This window comes from Hyperoodon ampullatus, assembly GCF_949752795.1.
Source record: "Hyperoodon ampullatus genome assembly, chromosome: 2".
NCBI lineage: Eukaryota > Metazoa > Chordata > Mammalia > Artiodactyla > Ziphiidae > Hyperoodon > Hyperoodon ampullatus.
In genome coordinates, this window is record NC_136915.1 from 150624603 (window position 1) to 150641482 (window position 16880).

The 16880-nt window shown below is 40.9% G+C and overlaps 1 protein-coding gene across 1 annotated transcript; it reads left to right on the forward strand.

The window, feature by feature from the left end:
• The first annotated feature begins 2391 nt into the window (after positions 1-2391).
• On the forward strand, positions 2392-7804 carry PPP1R15B (protein phosphatase 1 regulatory subunit 15B). The gene is made up of 2 exons (XM_079697632.1): positions 2392-4311; positions 7501-7804. Exons 1-2 carry the CDS (start codon positions 2407-2409, stop codon positions 7720-7722), a joined length of 2127 nt encoding a protein of 708 aa, XP_079553758.1. The 5' UTR covers positions 2392-2406; the 3' UTR covers positions 7723-7804.
• Positions 7805-16880: the final 9076 nt, after the last annotated feature.

A 16880-nucleotide genomic window follows, 5' to 3' on the forward strand; every position in this document is an offset into this window, starting at 1 on the left:
TAGAGCCCGTGCTCCACCACAAGAGAAGCCACCACAATGAGAAGCCACGCACCGCAACGAAGACCCAACACAACCAAAAATAAAAACAAATAAATTAATTAATTTATAAAATAAAAGGAAAATAGCAGCTTAGTATTATCATGAAAATATTTTTGACCTTGAGGATCCTCTGAAAGGGTCTTAAAATGGGATCCCCAGGGGTGCCCAGACCATACTTTGGGAACTACTGGCATACAGCCCTCAAGGAGCTGAGACCAGCAAGAGAGAAGAACATTTACAGGGATATATAGTGTAGTGCTCTAATAGAGTATAACAATATAATTCTGACTGGGAAGGTCAGCAAAGACTTCAAGAAGGTGTTGCCATTTGAGTTGGACCTTGAAGCATGAGTAGGTATATAACAGAGGAGGTGATGTCTTTCTTGGCTGAGGAACAGCGTGAATAGTGGCATGAAACAAGCCCAGTGTTCCTAGAGTATAACCTGCATGAAGGGAAGTTACTGAAGAGAAGGCTGGAAAAGTATAGTGGCAGGACAGACTGTACAGAGCCTTTATTCTGCAGGTGATGTAAAACAATTGTTAGCTGCTACATAACAAATATTAGCTGATGTTTGTGCCCCTACTCTATTGAGGGTAGGCACGATATTAGGAATTTAGTTCACTTACCAACCCACTGAAGCTTTGAGTATTTAATTTGCATACTTGGATCTCTTGGTCTATTATTAAACTGACTCCTACTATTAATACATTTTTTCTGAAGTTCTGAAGTTCTTAGGATTTTAAATGAGATATTTCCAGAGATACGGATAATAAGATAAAAAGGGGTTAACCACAGAAATCGAGGACCTCTTAGTTTCCTAGAAAGAAGTGGCTGTTCTCTGAACAGTCCCAACAAAGAGAAGCAGCTGGCCTCCTCTTGGCTGCTAAAAGATCTTACTGCTGTCCCCAGTGCTCAAAACTGCTACACTCCCTCGGTAACAGATACTTGACTTCAGAGGTGTCGATTAAAAAGTTTTAGCAGAAATAAAGAAATGGACTAAGACCAAACTCACAAGAGAGAATCAAATGTAGCAACTAAGATTATGAGACATAATTTTTTCAAAGGATAATGGTCTGTGCTTCCTTCTTTGGGTGTTGTATCCTGTGGTTCTGTGGGCTCAGGATACAAATATGACTTGAATATGACTTGAATGGGAAGTATAAAAGAGAGTAAACAGTTCTGGGGGCTCCGTTTCTTTCCTTCTCTGTGACTCAGTTTGCCCCACCGAGGGAATTGTCTAACAGGGACACCACCTGAGAAACATGAGTTCACTTTTTTATGAGACATATGTGGGTTGGATGCTGAAAGACCTCAAAGCTAGATCCTAGGTAGAGCTAAACTGTTGGTTAGAAACCCTAAAACCGAGGGGGCAGGAATGCATAATGATTCATTTTTCACTTAAGACTTATTAATCACTCCACATTACTAGTGTTAACACCAGATATGTATCTACACAGCGTTTCCCAACTTTTATTATACTAAGATCTTAGGTTGATGATCTACTTAGCACTCAACAACACTGGAAACCCAGTGTTGTATAGATATATGCAAGTCTAAGATATCTGTATACACTTGGGTGTGTATTGGGCCATTAAAAGGCTTCCAGGGAATTCTCCACCTCTTTAAGCCGCTCCCTTTGGCCCAAAGGGCAGGGAGGAGGGGCTGGAGGGGGGTTGGAGGGGGGCGGTTTCCTAGGCGACCGCCGAGCAGCAAGTGCGCACGCGTAGAGCCTGGGCCTGGCTGATGCAATCTCTCTTGTGCGAGCTGCGTCTACCGAGAGTAAGGAAGCCGACAGGGACCTGAGCGAGGCCAATCAGCGGCCACAAGGAAGAGTGCGGAAAGGCCCGCCCGCCTGATCCTGCGAGTGACGTTCGGCCGCCCTGAGCTGGTGGCGTAGCCGTCCGCCATCCTTCGTCTCGTCCGCTTGCCTGGAGGCTTCCTGCCTCGGCGCTGGCCCTGCGGCCATTTTGAGCTTCGCTTCAACCCGCCCGCCGGCCCAGCCCTTCCGGGGTCGCTTAGCTGAGGGGCTTTTCCACGGTCAGTCTCTCCTGGCAAGTCGCCGCCGCCGGCGCGGAAGGGCTCCCATCTATGGTGGAGAGGGCTGGAGAGGACTAGGACACCTCCATTCCGCCAGGATGGATGTCGCCTCGGCCGCCGCGTCCTTTGCCCGCCGTTCAGGACTGTGGTCTGCCGCCCGCGGCCGAAGCCGCTCTCCTCTGTGGCTCTTCTCTTGGCCCGGGGATCGGCCTGGGGCATCAACTCCGCCACTGGGCAAGGCTGAGACTCTGTAGGCCTTTTGGAGTCCCTCCCGGCCGCCCGCCGCTGAGCTCCGCGTTCCTCCCTGAGAGACTTGCCGAGAACGCGGAGATGGAGCCGGCAGCAGACGGATCGCGGGAACGGGCCGCCCCGCGGGCGGACTCCCGGTTCCGGCTGCCCTTCTTCCCTCGGCGCTCGCGACCAGGCACTTCCCAGTTCCCCGCACCTCCTGCCCCGGAACACTCCGGGGATTTCAAACTGGCTTCTTGTCCCCCGCCTGAGGCTCGGCGCAGCTCGTGGATGCAGCTGCTTTCCCAACTCTTTGCGCCGCTCCCCGGCTTGTTTCAGAAGCTGCTAATCTGGAGCCAGCTTTTCGGTGGGATGAGTCCGACCAGATGGCTAGATTTTGCTGGAGGCTACAGCGTGCTGAGAGCCCTGAGGGCCCGGGAGGAACCCGACCCCCCCACGGCGCCGAAATCTCTGAGTTCGCTGCGGCTCGACCCCTCGGCTGACGCGGCCGCCGTTCCCCTCAGTTGGCTAGAGGAGGGCATCCATTGTCAGTGCTCGTCCCCAGATCTAGAATTGGAACTTAAAGCCAAGGGAGGAACGTTGGACTCCGCAGCCCACGCTTTTCTCCTAGAGCAGCAGCTGTGGGGAGTGGAGCTCCAAGCCAATCTGTTCTCCGGCCGGGAACTTGGCCCTTCGCCCTCCGGGCCTCTCAACGTTCAGCGCTTAAGCAATGCCAGCGTCGTCTCCTATTTGCTGAACCCCTCCTATCTGGACTGCCTGCCCCGGGTAGAGCTGAGCTATCAGAGCAGCGTTGGAAGTGGCGAGCTGGTCGATTTCCAGGCGCTGAGCCCAGAGAGCGGCTGCCTGGATGAGGTCCCGTCTCATCCCCAGCCGCTCAACGCGGAGATGGCTTGCGTCTCGTTGCAGGGATGTGCACCTCTCTCTAGAGAAGGGCTGCCCGAAATCCACCATCTTCGCATGAAGCGGCTGGAATTCCTTCAGCAGGCCAGCAAGGGCCAAGCGTTACCCACCCCTGACCAAGATCATGGCTACCACAGCCTGGAGGAGGAGCACAGCCTGCTCCGGATGGATCTGAAGCACCGCAGAGATAGTGCAACACAGTGTGTTCCCGCTGCTGGGGCCGTTCCCGGCACCGCTCAGGAGCCCACTGAGGAGAAAATAGAATTGTTGACTAAAGAGGTTCCCCTTGCTTTGGAAAGACAGGGCACCTCGGAAGGCTGTCTATCTTGTGAGGTTCCTACGGAGCAGGAGCCTGGAGAGGACCAAATAAGTGTAGTTGACTCCTCAGACATAGACGATGACCTTCCCATTTCTGCCAGACCAGCCTGTAGCAACAAATTGATAGATTACATTTTGGGAGGTGCAGCCAGTGACCTGGAAACAAGTTCTGATTCAGAAGGTGAGGATTGGGATGACGACGCTGAGGATGATGGTTTTGATAGCGATAGCTCACTCTCAGAATCAGACCTTGAACAAGACTCAGAAGGGCTCCACCTTTGGAACTCTTTCTATAGTGTCGATCCTTATAATCCCCAAAACTTCACAGCAACAATTCAGACTGCTGCCAAAATTCTTCCCAGAGACCCTTCTGACTCAGAGACGGATTTGTCTGACAAGTCTAATTTAGAAAATCCTCCCCGGACTGCAAGCCTTCCTGAGTCTCCTGACCATAATTCTGGAGAAGAAGATGACTGGGAATCTAGTGCAGATGAAGCAGAGAGTCTCAAACTGTGGAACTCTTTCTGTAATTCCGATGACCCCTACAACCTTCTAAATTTTAAGGCTCCTTTTCAAACATCAGGGAAAAATTGGAAAGGCTGTCTAGACTCAGAGAGGCCGTCTGAGTCTATTGTGGCCATTTCTGAGTGTCACACCTTACTTTCCTGTAAGGTGAAACTGTCAGGGAGCCGAGAAAGTGAATGTCCAGACTTGGTACAGGGTGGGGTTCTTTCTGGAGGAAGACACACACATATCCAGAGAAAAAAGGTTTGTTTCTTTCTTTTAACATGCCTGATAATTTGTATTGCCTTTTCTGATGTGGTTAAGGATATCAGCATGACTTTCCTGGAGGCATAATAGTGCATATTTTTGAGGAAGGACTGCAAGCTCATATACTTGGATTGAGAAATGAGCCTCCTCCCCCCCACCCCACCCTCCACTTCCCTCATTAGAGTGTTGTACCTGTCTGAGTTGAAGGTGCCATTGTATAGATGTTAGCTCGAAGGTGCTGTTTTCTTTTGGACTGGCAGCTCTGGGCTGTTTTCCTCCAAGCTTCAACTTTTCACTTTTTTTTTTAAGAAACAAAAATTAAACCTTGTGTGTACACGATTTAATTCTAGAGATTGAGAAGGTCCTATTATAGCCATAGAGTTTTAAATGGTAATAAATGTGGTGTTTGCAGACACTTAGTGTTGTAGTTACATGATAACAGTGTCTTCATTCCTGTCCATTAGAACCCAAAGGGATGATGGTACCAAGTAGCAAGTCATATTTGTCTGGTTGTTTGCCATGAAAGAAAATACTAATTTCAGTATTAAAAACTTTTGGACATTGGGGATTTTGGTTGACAGTCAAAAACAATACAGAAAACAGTGTTGCCTTTTCTTGAGAAAGCAGTACTAGTTATCATTGGCCAGCTACAGGTTAATAATCATTTGTAACAATGATGATCACTTATTTGGTTTTCTTGAGTAGTTGCTTCCTGTTCCCAGGCTAGTCTTAAAACTTCATGGAGCATTTTATTTTACTCTTTCAACACATTGTCAAGTTAACCTTATTTTGGGAGTCTTTTGAATTGCTTTTTTGTTTTCTCTATTGTTTATTCAGCTGAAGTTATTAATTGGAGAGTGATCCCCCCAAACACACAGGGTATCTTTTATTGTGAAGGGAAAGTCTCTTCAGTTGCCTTTACTTATATTTGGAAAGAGAAAAGTGTAGGTAAATTATTATTGACCTCAGATTCTGCAGCATCAAAATTTCAAGTGGAAAGAACCATCCACTGGCTCCAAATGACCAGCTTAATACTTTGAAACTCTTCCAGGGGTAGAAAATGTCCCTAAATGGTGGTAATCTTATGTCTTAGCCGTAGAAGCAGAATAAGGCATATTAAAAATTAAATTTCAGTTTACACTTTTGTAAATGCTGTCATCAAAGAGTTATCCTCTATATCTTTAAAGGGTCCCTGACAAAATGACCTATTTAGTGAATAGATAAGAAGCGAAATGGGACAATGGAACGAGCACTTGGCACCTGGAGACCTTTGTTCCCCACCCCTGAGTAGTTAGGGCCAAGAGATTTGGGAAGACAGCCAGAGCTAGGAAGTAACTTGACCTTTCATGGCTTTGATTCACTTATTTATCTTATGGAAGTAATAATAATAATAACTATTGTATGAATTATTGTACGGTTTAAATGAGGTGAGTAGATAAAACTCACAGTTAGTTGCCTTGCCTTTAAAATGGTAGCTCTTGGGCTTCCCTGGTGGCGCAGTGGTTGAGAGTCTGCCTGCCGATGCAGGGGGCACGGGTTCGTGCCCCGGTCTGGGAGGAGCCCACGTGCCGCGGAGTGGCTGGGCCCGTGAGCCATTGCCGCTGGGCCTGCGCGTCCGGAGCCTGTGCTCCGCGGCGAGAGAGGCCGCAGCAGTGGGAGGCCCGCATACCGCAAAAAAAAAAAAAAAAAAAATTGTAAAATGGTAGCTCTTTATTGTTCAGGGACCTCAGGCCAATCTCATGCCTCATTTTAGCTTGCTCACTGAATAAGACTGAGATGAGTCAAGTAGATGTGTCTCAACCATTACTATGAACTAGAAGCAACATTTATAAAAGATGTCTGCGATATGGTAAAATTATTTATAACCTTTGACTACATGCCATTCTTTAGGTATATGGGAATAATGGATAGTGCCTACTTCTTAGAATGAGGCTTTCAGATCTGGGAGTTTAAAATGCTTTGTGTCATGGCATAACATTGTGCAGATTGTGGAGCCAGACTCAGGGTTTGAGTCCTTATTGCACCCATAGAAGTTGTGTGATTTGGACAAGTCGGTTAACCTACCTACCTTGATTTCCTTATCTGTACAATGGAGATGATAGTAATACATACCCTGTAGGGTTGATATGATGATTAAGTGAGATAAAAATTGCTAAGTACTTTGAAAAGAGCCTGGCATATGATAACCACTATATAAATGTTTGTTGTTATTTATCTTGGTGACACAATGAGTAACACTAGAATGCAATAACTTTTAAGGTATTACATACCTACTAATTGTCCTCAGGGGCATTCCTTGGCGTGATGTAAAGGGAATGCAAGTAGTAGGTCACAGTGGGATTAGCTGATGTAACTATTGAACGTATTTTAAAACAAGTTTTTACTTTTGGTGTTTGATATCTTAAAAAGAAACTTCTATATTAGAAATTAAGTAGGGATTAAAAGGGACTGTCACTCTATGTGATGATGTATATTGTAATATTCTCAATTTCATGTATATTTAGTGATAGAATATTGAGGAGGAATACAAAGAGAGTTTTTTATCTTAACTACAGTCTCTCTTATAGTAACCTAACTTTAAAGATATGTTAATTTTGCTGCAGTTTGTTTACTAAGTAACTCTCTTCTGTATTCTTATTACAAAAGTAATAAGAATAATACTACATATTTATGATTCAAGAATTGGAAAAGTGAATTTTTTTTGGAAAAAGGAAGAATAGAAATAAGTGACGGTCTTGTTAAAAGCTTTTGTGTTGTAATAAAAGCATTGACTCCAGGAATATATTTCTGAAATATTTTGTTTGGAAACATTTGTCATTTGGAAGAGTATCACAGAATTGATTTCCCTAAAGATTAAAAAAAAAGTAAAGATTAATAACATAAGGAGAATTTCACTGACCCATCTAGATTCATTTTTAACACCAAAACCAGGAGGGGGTAGTCTGGGGTTGACCGGATAATGGATGCGGGATGGGACTATGTGTGTGTGTTGTGTGTTGTGTGAGAGAGAGAGAGAAGGAGAAAGAGAAAGGAATTAAAGGGACATTTGCCCACTGCTTTATTCAGGTGCCATCTAGTCAGTTAGAACCCTTCCTTCTTTCCTCCCTCCCTCCCTTCCTTCCTCCCTTCATTCCTTCCTTTTGCTTCTGTTATATTTGAGATTAAAATTAGTCTATATCTTTATAGGTAACCTTCCTTGAAGAAGTTACTGAGTATTATATAAGTGGTGATGAGGATCGAAAAGGACCATGGGAAGAATTTGCACGGGATGGATGCAGGTTCCAGAAACGAATTCAAGAAACAGAAGACGCTATTGGATACTGCTTGACATTTGAGCACAGAGAAAAAATGTTTAATAGACTCCAGGAAATGTGCTTCAAAGGACTTAATGTTTTCGAGCAATGTTAAGATGATGTGACAGCCTCTGGCCTTAGCAGACACTACCTCTTACTTGAGAGGTTTCTTTTAAAAATAAAAATTGGCAGCTGTCCTTTGACTTTTTTCTTGGAGGATATGCAACTTGGATCCAGTGACCTAGTTTAATATATTTTTTTTGCAACATATCCCACTCAGAAATGTACAGGTTTGAAGCCAAGCCCTGAAAATGAAGGATGAGATGGTGTGATTTCTAATCCTCCTTTTTTGTTTAGTTGGATTTGTTTTTGAACGTTGTTTGCTTGCTGAAGTGAAAAGGGGACCTCTTAAGGTGTAATTTTGCACTTTGAAAACTTATTTTCTTGGGAAACAATATTTATAGGGTTTGAAGCCCATTTTTCATTCTAATTTAAATTACGTGTACCTGTCTAAAAACTTTGGGCTCTTTTTTCCCCCTGAACATTCTGAAATTAATGGGCTGTTATGTTTTCTCTTTTTTTTTTTTTATTCCAGTAATTTGGCCCTTCTACTTCAAGGCTAAGGAAATAATCTTGTATATACTACCAACTTAAAGTACATTATCTTGTGTCATTGTGGTTTTTTTTCTTTCTTTCTAAAAATGACTGGTTGAAAATGTGTGGTGGGTTTTTATTTCTAGATTAAGCTCTACCTAGGATATTTCCAAGGACTGCCACAAAACCTATATGTGCAGTACTTTCTGTTACTTTGGGAAAGCTGCATATTTCTTCCAAATTTTAACATCTGATATACTTAATTTCTGTGCAAACTCTTTTTTGAAGAAGGTTCTGTATATGTTGTTATAGTTCCCACTTGGGTGGTTCTTTGTGTCTTCAATAGGTAGAAATTGTTGTAAAAGACTCCAGAAGTAATCATTGCATCATAGTTGCTTTTAAATTTAAAAGCTTAGAATTTTCCTAGGAAGAAGATAGGAGACATCTCAGAGCAATTTGGTCTTGTTGTATGTGCTCTCAAAAGAAAACCAGTGTTATTAATATGCCTCAGCACCGTCACTTTTAAAACCTGTCAGGATGGCACTGCGCAGTTCTTAATTTTCCAGTTTGAAATGTAAAATGTAGACATCAGTCAATATCCAAGTTTACTGTGTTCTCCTTTTTTTTTTTTTTTTTTCCACACCGGGGCATGAACCCGTGTCCCCTACATCGGCAGGCGGAGTCCCAACTACTGCGCCACCAGGGAAGCCCTGTGTTCTCCTTTTTTAATAGAGAAGTAATGGCAAGGCCTATAGTTTCAGGAAAGAACTATAGATTTACCAAATAGAAAGTCTTAATATCTTCAGCCCAAAGTTTACTTTTTGTTTTTTTTTCCACTTGAAAAAAGCCGATATCTTTAATAAACAAAAGTGACAAGGTTCATTTTCCAAAGCAAACTACAAGCAGAAAAAAAAAAAAAAGAAACTAAAAAGAAATGAGGTTTTCCAGGTTTACCTTGACAAAAGTTTACTTTTGAATCAAGGTTTTTGCAGTGACTGATTGTGTTTGGTTTATTTAGCTAGTTCTACATGGTGTGCATTTGTTAGGTTGAGGGAATGTTAACCAACTCCTTAATGGTCTATTTTTGTTTCATGTGCCTCCTGTCACAGGTAATGGAAAACATGAATAGAATAGATGACCTCTAAATTTTGAACTTGTTTCAGAGTGGGGACAAATTTTTCATCAGAAGTGCTTGCAGGGTTACTACCTCAGTTTATAATCTACCTGGTCATTATTTTATTTGTTTGGTTTGCTCTAAGAACTGCCTCTAGTGTTAATATGTATATATATGTATATATATATATTCATACGTAAACACACTGAGAGTACAAGTAAAAGTCAGATTTTTGCAGAGCCCTTCTTCAATGTGGTTTGTGCCCCTGCATTTTAGGTAATCACAGGGAATGCATTTATAGAGTCTGGTATAACAACATGGAAATAAGCTAAGTTTCAAACACCAGCTGTGTCAGTTGGAAAGAAGGTGTCACTTGCCTTGAAAAGAAAACTTTGAAAATGTGTAGGCATTCTTTTAAAACCAGACTGAAGTATACTGTTTTCAGAGAGTTGTGTTTTGTGTTTCTGAAATTTTGCACCTCTGCATATATGAAAATAATGCGATATCTTTACATTTACTGGATTTTGGAGCATTGTTCCCTTGAGATTCCAGCCTCACTACCAAATACGTAAAAGCTTGGTGAAGAGTTCTCCCATTTACTACCCTCCTTTGAAAGAAGTGATCAGGCGGTGATAAGGACAAAAGGGACCATTTTAAAGTCGGACAAGGGAAGAAACAATTCTTACCAGTTTCATTCCGATTCTAGTTGTTAGAACAAAGTTAAACCTTCAGTCTTAAAATCCTTGGAAGTTTTTACTGAACATTTTACATACCTAAAAGTCTTGCGATGGTGCTTTAAGTACCAATGTAGCATATGAAAGGCTTTGTACAGACAAGTAAAATTTCCTTTTCTGAGTGTTCAAATGTGATAACACCATCTTGTCATCTTTAACTTGAAATCAAAACTATCAGATTTTATTTTTTTATTAATTAAGGAAGGTGAAGTTAAGGGACTAGAAGACATCTAAATTGGCTTCTACAGATCCGATGATTTAAATGTAACCAGTTTGTTGGGACTTTATAGCTAAAATTATATTTGTGTATATAACTTAGCTAATCTGTAAATTGTAATAAATATATTTGCAATTTTTAAATGTTACAAGATATTTTGGTTCAATTTTATATTGTATTTTACATTATTTTCAGTATTCCTGAGCAGGATTTCCAGAATTAAATCAGGTGTTTTTGTAGAAGCACTGTAAACTTTAAAGGTGCTGCACAAATTTATGTGGTTTAAAAAGGTTGTGACATGGAAATTACACCACAACTAACTGAAGCGGAAGGAATGGTAAGGGGATAAATATTATAATTGTAAACCACATTTTGGTATTAGAAAAAAGAATTTAGTTCTTAGCGTATGAAATGCCCTTCTTAGAGAATGGGGGTTTGATTCTAAAATTGGCCCCAGCTATGTATTTCTTCTGCAAAGAAAACAGTAAAATTGTGGGCTTCCCTAGTGGCGCAGTGGTTAAGAATCCGCCTGCCAATGCAGGGGACACGAATTCAAGCCCTGGGCTGGGAAGATCCCCCATGCCGCGGAGCAACTGAGCCCGTGCGCCACAACTACTGAGGCCCTCATGCCTAGAGCCCGTGCTCCACAATGAGAGAAGCCACCGCAATGAGAAGCCCGTGCACCGCAATGAAGACCCAATACAGCCAAAAATAAAAACAAATTATTTTTTTTAAAAAAACAGTAAAACTATTCACAGAAGCAGTAAATTCATATTCTGGGATTAGCATAGTGTTTCTACCAAGTAAGGGAATTCGGTTTCTTTATTTTGTGCATTATTATTAATGATAACCATGGTATTTGTAAGTCATGATGTTATGATATTGAATAAATGTGATGGTACCATCAGAAAAAAAAACTTCTTATCCTGAAAAAAAGATATTTGGGCTATAGCAAGCCTGTTCATGGACTAAGGCATAATAGCATTCTTAATTTGGGCATTTGGATCTTCCAAGCTAATGAAAAATTATTAAAGGTGTATTTCTGAACTAGAAGGAAAGAAATTAACATTTAGTTGCAGATAAATCAATGTTTAGTACAGATTGAGTTGATGGCCCAGGTTATACTTCTATTACCATCTTGGGGTTAATTTAAGCATTTTTGGCTATGTCTCCCCAGGAAGGGGAGAAAATATAATAATAGTCATGTTTACACCAAGCCAGATTTATTGTTATGACTATCCTGATATCCCTATAGAAGTTGTGCTGTGTTTCTTTTTTGTTCTACTTTAATAGAAAGTTTAAAGCAAATATTTCATTGCTGACCTCAGAAATTTTGATAATTACAGATTTGGGAGTTTGTTGGTCTCATTTGGAGACTTCCTTTGGACCTTTTAAAAATAAAAATGGAAATATCTTCATTTTTATCTCATGTTATTTATAAAAGTAATACAGAGATATAAAGACATCCTGGTACATTCTAAAGAGTAAGTATGTTGCTCAGCATACCTCTTTGAGCTAAGACTTAATTTCTTTTTATGTGCATGAAGAGGTTTTGATATTTCTTCATTCAACTGATTATGACACGAATGTTGGCTATTTGGAATATACCTACATTGTTTCTTAGGATTCTTATGGGCTTAGTTGAATGCTTTGGTCAATACAAAAAAATAGTCTTTTTCTCCCTGGATTTGCTCCATTGAGACTAAGTTTTTATTGGTTAATTATGACTTTAAAATACGAAGGCAGCATGATATCAAGCTCTGCAAAAATAGGTGTAATAAATAGGATAAATAGATCTAACCCTGCTCACTTTGAGGATTCATACAAGACCTATAATGCTTTCAATTAATACATATTAGTGACAGTTTTGACAGCAGGGAAGTTAGAAATAATTTTACACGTGGAATGGAGAACACGGTGGAGGTGGTAGTACTGTGTAACAATTTGAGTCACATCATTGTTTTACCATTGGCCAACTCCTTAATTTCACCAGGGAAAGATAGGGAAAACTAGATTTATGGAAAGTGGGTTGCTTGACCCAGGGAGAGGATACCCTGGAGATCTAATGAGAACATAGGTCTAGAAAGCTGAACTATAAGCGAAGATGCTTTGGAGTGATTTTTCAGGTTTTGTTCTTTAATCCATTACCCCTCCCTTTGTCTCAGTACTATCCTTTTCTCCCACTTTCCTCCTGCCTTTCTTTGCTGAACATTTTATTTTCACTACTGTTTCATAGATCCTTACCTAGAAGAAGAGGGATGAGGACTTTCACAGCAAAAGAACAGCACAGTTGCCAGAGGTGTGTTCATTAGCGATCCATCAAGAAGACACTGCACATTTCCCCACCAAAATGCTAGGTTAATACATACACTGAGACTGGATTAACTTTAAGAAATATCCCGAAGATGTTTAGGGTCAAAGAAAGAGGTGGTACTAAAGCTGGATTATGCTGCTTTGAGGTAAGCCTGTTTTTCTTAATGGGCTTCACACATTGGCTTTGAAGGCAGAAACCAGAGAGAAGTCCCAAAAGAATTTTGAAAAAGGCTCATCTAGATATATGTTCTGGAATGGTTGTTTTTAAAAACAAATTTCATCATGAGAAGACTGTTTGGATCTCAAACATCATCTCCAAGAGACCTCTGACCACCCTACCCTGCAACCCCTTTTCCCCACTATCTTTACCTTTTAAAATTATATTCACAGCCTAGGACTGTTGCTGGCACGTTATAGATAGTCAACAGATATTTGTTGAATGAGTTAATAACTTTTCCTAAAGTGAGTTCCCATATAGCCTTTACTGCGAGTTCATCAACACAGCCATGTCTGATTAGAATCCAATGTGCCTCAGCTGTAGATGATACGGAATCACAGAACTGAAGGGTCCTTAGGGAGAAGCTGTAGTAAGCTCTAAATTTGTAGACTGTAATTACAAATTTCAATTGTAATTGAAATTTGTGCTTAGGGATACCGCATCAATTAATTTGAGTGTCATTAACAAGGTGCATGTTAATTTATGAAGTTAATGTGTGAGCAAATCAGCTGAGACCTTTCTTTTCCAGAATTAAAGAGTACCAAAGTATTGTACTAGAGTACCAAAGTATTTTTCCCACCACACCAGAAGTTTCAGTTCTACTCCTTTTTCGGCAGGTTGGCTTTGAGTTTCTAGAGATTCACTGTTGATTCCACCAGATGGCGTGACTTGCCATCTCGGAGTGCCTGACAGATTTCTTTAATTACTAATCTGATGGCTGTTGCTTGCTTGGAGGTCATTCCCTTGGTGTATAAACAAGATGGCAACTGCCCTGCTGTGCCTATTCTAGGCCTGCCTGGCCCATTGTGACTCCACCTTTTAGTGGTAACTACCCATCAATGGGGGCTGTTCCTTATGGGAGAACCAAGATTTGTATTTGAACACAAATAAGTGAATTGATTCTTCCTGATTTACATGGAGGAATAATGAAATGAATATGACGATTTAGGAGATTGGAGGTGAGATATAGGAGGCTGATGTATGGATATTTGCTGGGGTTGTGTATTAGGGTTTTTCTAGTTAGGGTTTTATCTCACTTAACTATTTGTTCAGCATTCAGTTTTCTATTGCATTCCTGTGCATCAGGGCAGTCATTGTCAATGAGAGGAGAGAGGGTGCCGCATCGCTCGGAGCATGGGGACTCACTGTGCCTGATTACAGAATTATGCATGCAACTGGCGTGGAAAGAGGAAAAGAGCCTCAAGAACTATTGGTCTGGGGTTTGTGCTGGTGTTACCTGTTTCCCTCTTGGAGCTAGTAGCCAAGGCCAGGTGGATATCCAGGACTGCTCTTTTTTTTTTTTTTTTTTTTTGCGCCATACGCGGGCCTCTCACTGCTGTGGCCTCTCCCGTTGCGGAGCACAGACTCCGGGCGCGCAGGCTCAGCGGCCATGGCTCACTGGCCCAGCCGCTCCACGGCATGTGGGATCCTCCCGAACCGGGGGCACGAACCCCCGTCCCCTGCATCGGCAGGCGGACTCCCAACCACCACACCATCAGGGAAGCCCCAGGACTGCTCTTTGGTAGGTTTGGTATTGGCTCCAAGGGGCTGCTCCGATCCGCTTCCAGGTGTGCAGAATGGAGGCCATTACATGTTTGCATACAATTTTCCTGTGCCTGCAGTGACTTTTCACAATTTTCACAATTTTCCTGTGCCTGCAGTGACCTTTCAACTGTATTATTGTGGTGCTTTTCCTTTCTTTTGTTTCTGAGTAGGGAGGGTAGGCATGTTTTTGCACTTTCAGGAATTTACATGGGAGTTTTTTACTTCTGTTTGCCATATTTTCTAGATATTCACCTCTGAACAGATTCCCTTCCCCAGGACAACCTACTGAAAGTCACAGCTTGATTGGCCTGGGGGGTGTAACCCAGTACTGCCTGAGAGATGGCAATACTTTTAGAATAATACTGAATTACAGAAGAAAAGTCCTGCTGGGAAGTCATAGGGTTGAAGCAGGTGCATATTCTTGCAATTAATTTCCCAGGTTGTTCTAGATGGGATGACAGTTACATTAGCTAATGTCCCTTCTTTTTCCCTTTTTCTCATTCAGTCATTAAAAAATTAAATTTATTTAAACTAAACAAAAACAACAACAACGGTTCACCCATTTCTCCCACCCCCACCCCCACTTAGTCTCTGGCAAAAACCAATCAGTTATCTGTATCTTTGAGCTTGTTTTTGTTTGTCCAGTTGTTGTTGTTTTAGATTCCACATATAAGAGAGAGTATACGATATTTGTCTTTGTCTGACTTATTTCATTTAGCTCAGTGCCCGAGAGGTCCATCCAGGTTGTCACAAATAGCAAGATTTCATTCTTTCCAGTGTACCTTTTTACCCCTTTCATTTGGCATAGACCCCCCCTCAGGCTCCTTTGGGAATATTTACGTTCTGTCATCAGGTTTCATCTACCCTCTAAAGGCTTCCCTGCTGACTCCACCTCTATATCCTCAGAGCTCATAATTGTGTTTTTCAGTATTACAGCGCCCTGTACATGTTCTTATCACTGTTCATCACATTGAATTCTAATTGTGTTTGCAATTCCATTTCTTCCTGTAGATTGTCACCTCTTTGGTGGAGGGGTCCTCAGCACAGGGACCAGAATGCCTTAGGTGCACAGTATACTTTTCTTTAACTCAAGTGACAATTTCCAGAGCCTCCTTCTTCCAATGAATAGGTTTCCCTACCCCACACAATAGTTGAAATTTATTAATTCAAATTAATTTAATTGCTTTTGTTTCAAAGAAGCAAATAAATGTGTGAAAAGTAGTGTAATCTAATGTAAACATTTTTATTTTTAGTACTTGAGATATTCTTGAGAAGCTAATATTGCTAGTGATGACTTTACACCTAAGGTTTTAAATCAGTTGATGTTATGTCTTCATTACTGATCTTTCAAGTGATAGCATGAGGCTTACTGAAATTAGATCAGTGTTATGAAAGGCACTTCTTCATTAGGCAGGGCATCATTCGTATCCAATTTTCCTGGTTAAGAACTTCTTTTTTTTCAATCAGCCTATTGAGGTATAATTTACATATAATAAAATTCACCAATTTTAAGTGTAAAATTCAGTGAGTTTTGAGAAATGTATCATGTAAACACTACCACAGTAAAAATATAAAGCATTTCCATCACTCCAGAAAGTTCCCTCATGATCATTTCTATTCAACCACCTCCCCAACCTCCAGCTTTTTGCAGCCATTGATCTGCTTTTTATCACTGTTTCACCTTTTCTGGAATTTTGTAAAAATGGTATCATACATACAGTATGTACCTTTTTGTGTCTGGCTTCTCTTATCCAATGTAATGCTTTGAGATTCATCTGTGCTGCTGAGTATATCAGCAGTCCATTCTTTTTTGCTGCTGAGTAGTATTCCATTGTATGATTATGCCACGATTTATTTATTCAATCACTAGTAGATAGACAGTTGATTTGTTTCAGTTTGTGGTTATGGTGATTAAGGCTGCTATGAACATTTGCATATAAGTGTTTCTGTGGACATACATTTTCACTCCTTTTGGATAAATTCAAGAATGATATTGCTGGATCAAATGGTAAGTATATATGTGTTTAACTTTATAAGAAAACTCCCAGTTTTCCAAAGTGGCTGTACCACTTGGCAGCACAGTATGAGAGATCCAGTTGTTCCATGCCCTTGCCAATACTTGATGTTGTAAATCTTTTTAAGTTTAGTTATTCTAGTGGGTTTGTAGTGACATTTTAGTGTAAATTTTCATTTCCTTGATGTTTAATGATATGGTAAAATATGTGTTCAAATCTTTTGTCCATTTTTTAAACCAAGTTGTGTGTGTGTCTGTAAAATATTTTTTCTTAGTCTGTAGCTTGCCTTTTCATTTTCTTAATGTCATTTGAAGAGCAATATTTTTAATTTTGCAGAAGTCCAATATATCTATTTTTTCCTCTATGCTCCATGAATTTTTGCCCTATCTCATAAATCTTTCCCTAACCCAAGGTCACAAATATTTTTGCTTATTTTTTTTTTCTGGAAGTTTTATGCTTTTAATTCTGACATTTAAGTCAATGATCCATTTTGAGTTAACTTTTGTATATGGTATGAAGTAAGG

Coding starts and splice junctions, on each gene's coding strand:
- PPP1R15B (XM_079697632.1), top strand. CDS start 2,407: ATGGAGCCGGCAGCAGACGGATCGCGGGAACGGGCCGCCCCGCGGGCG. Junction 4,312..7,500: donor CACATATCCAGAGAAAAAAG/GTTTGTTTCTTT, acceptor ATATCTTTATAG/GTAACCTTCCTTGAAGAAGT.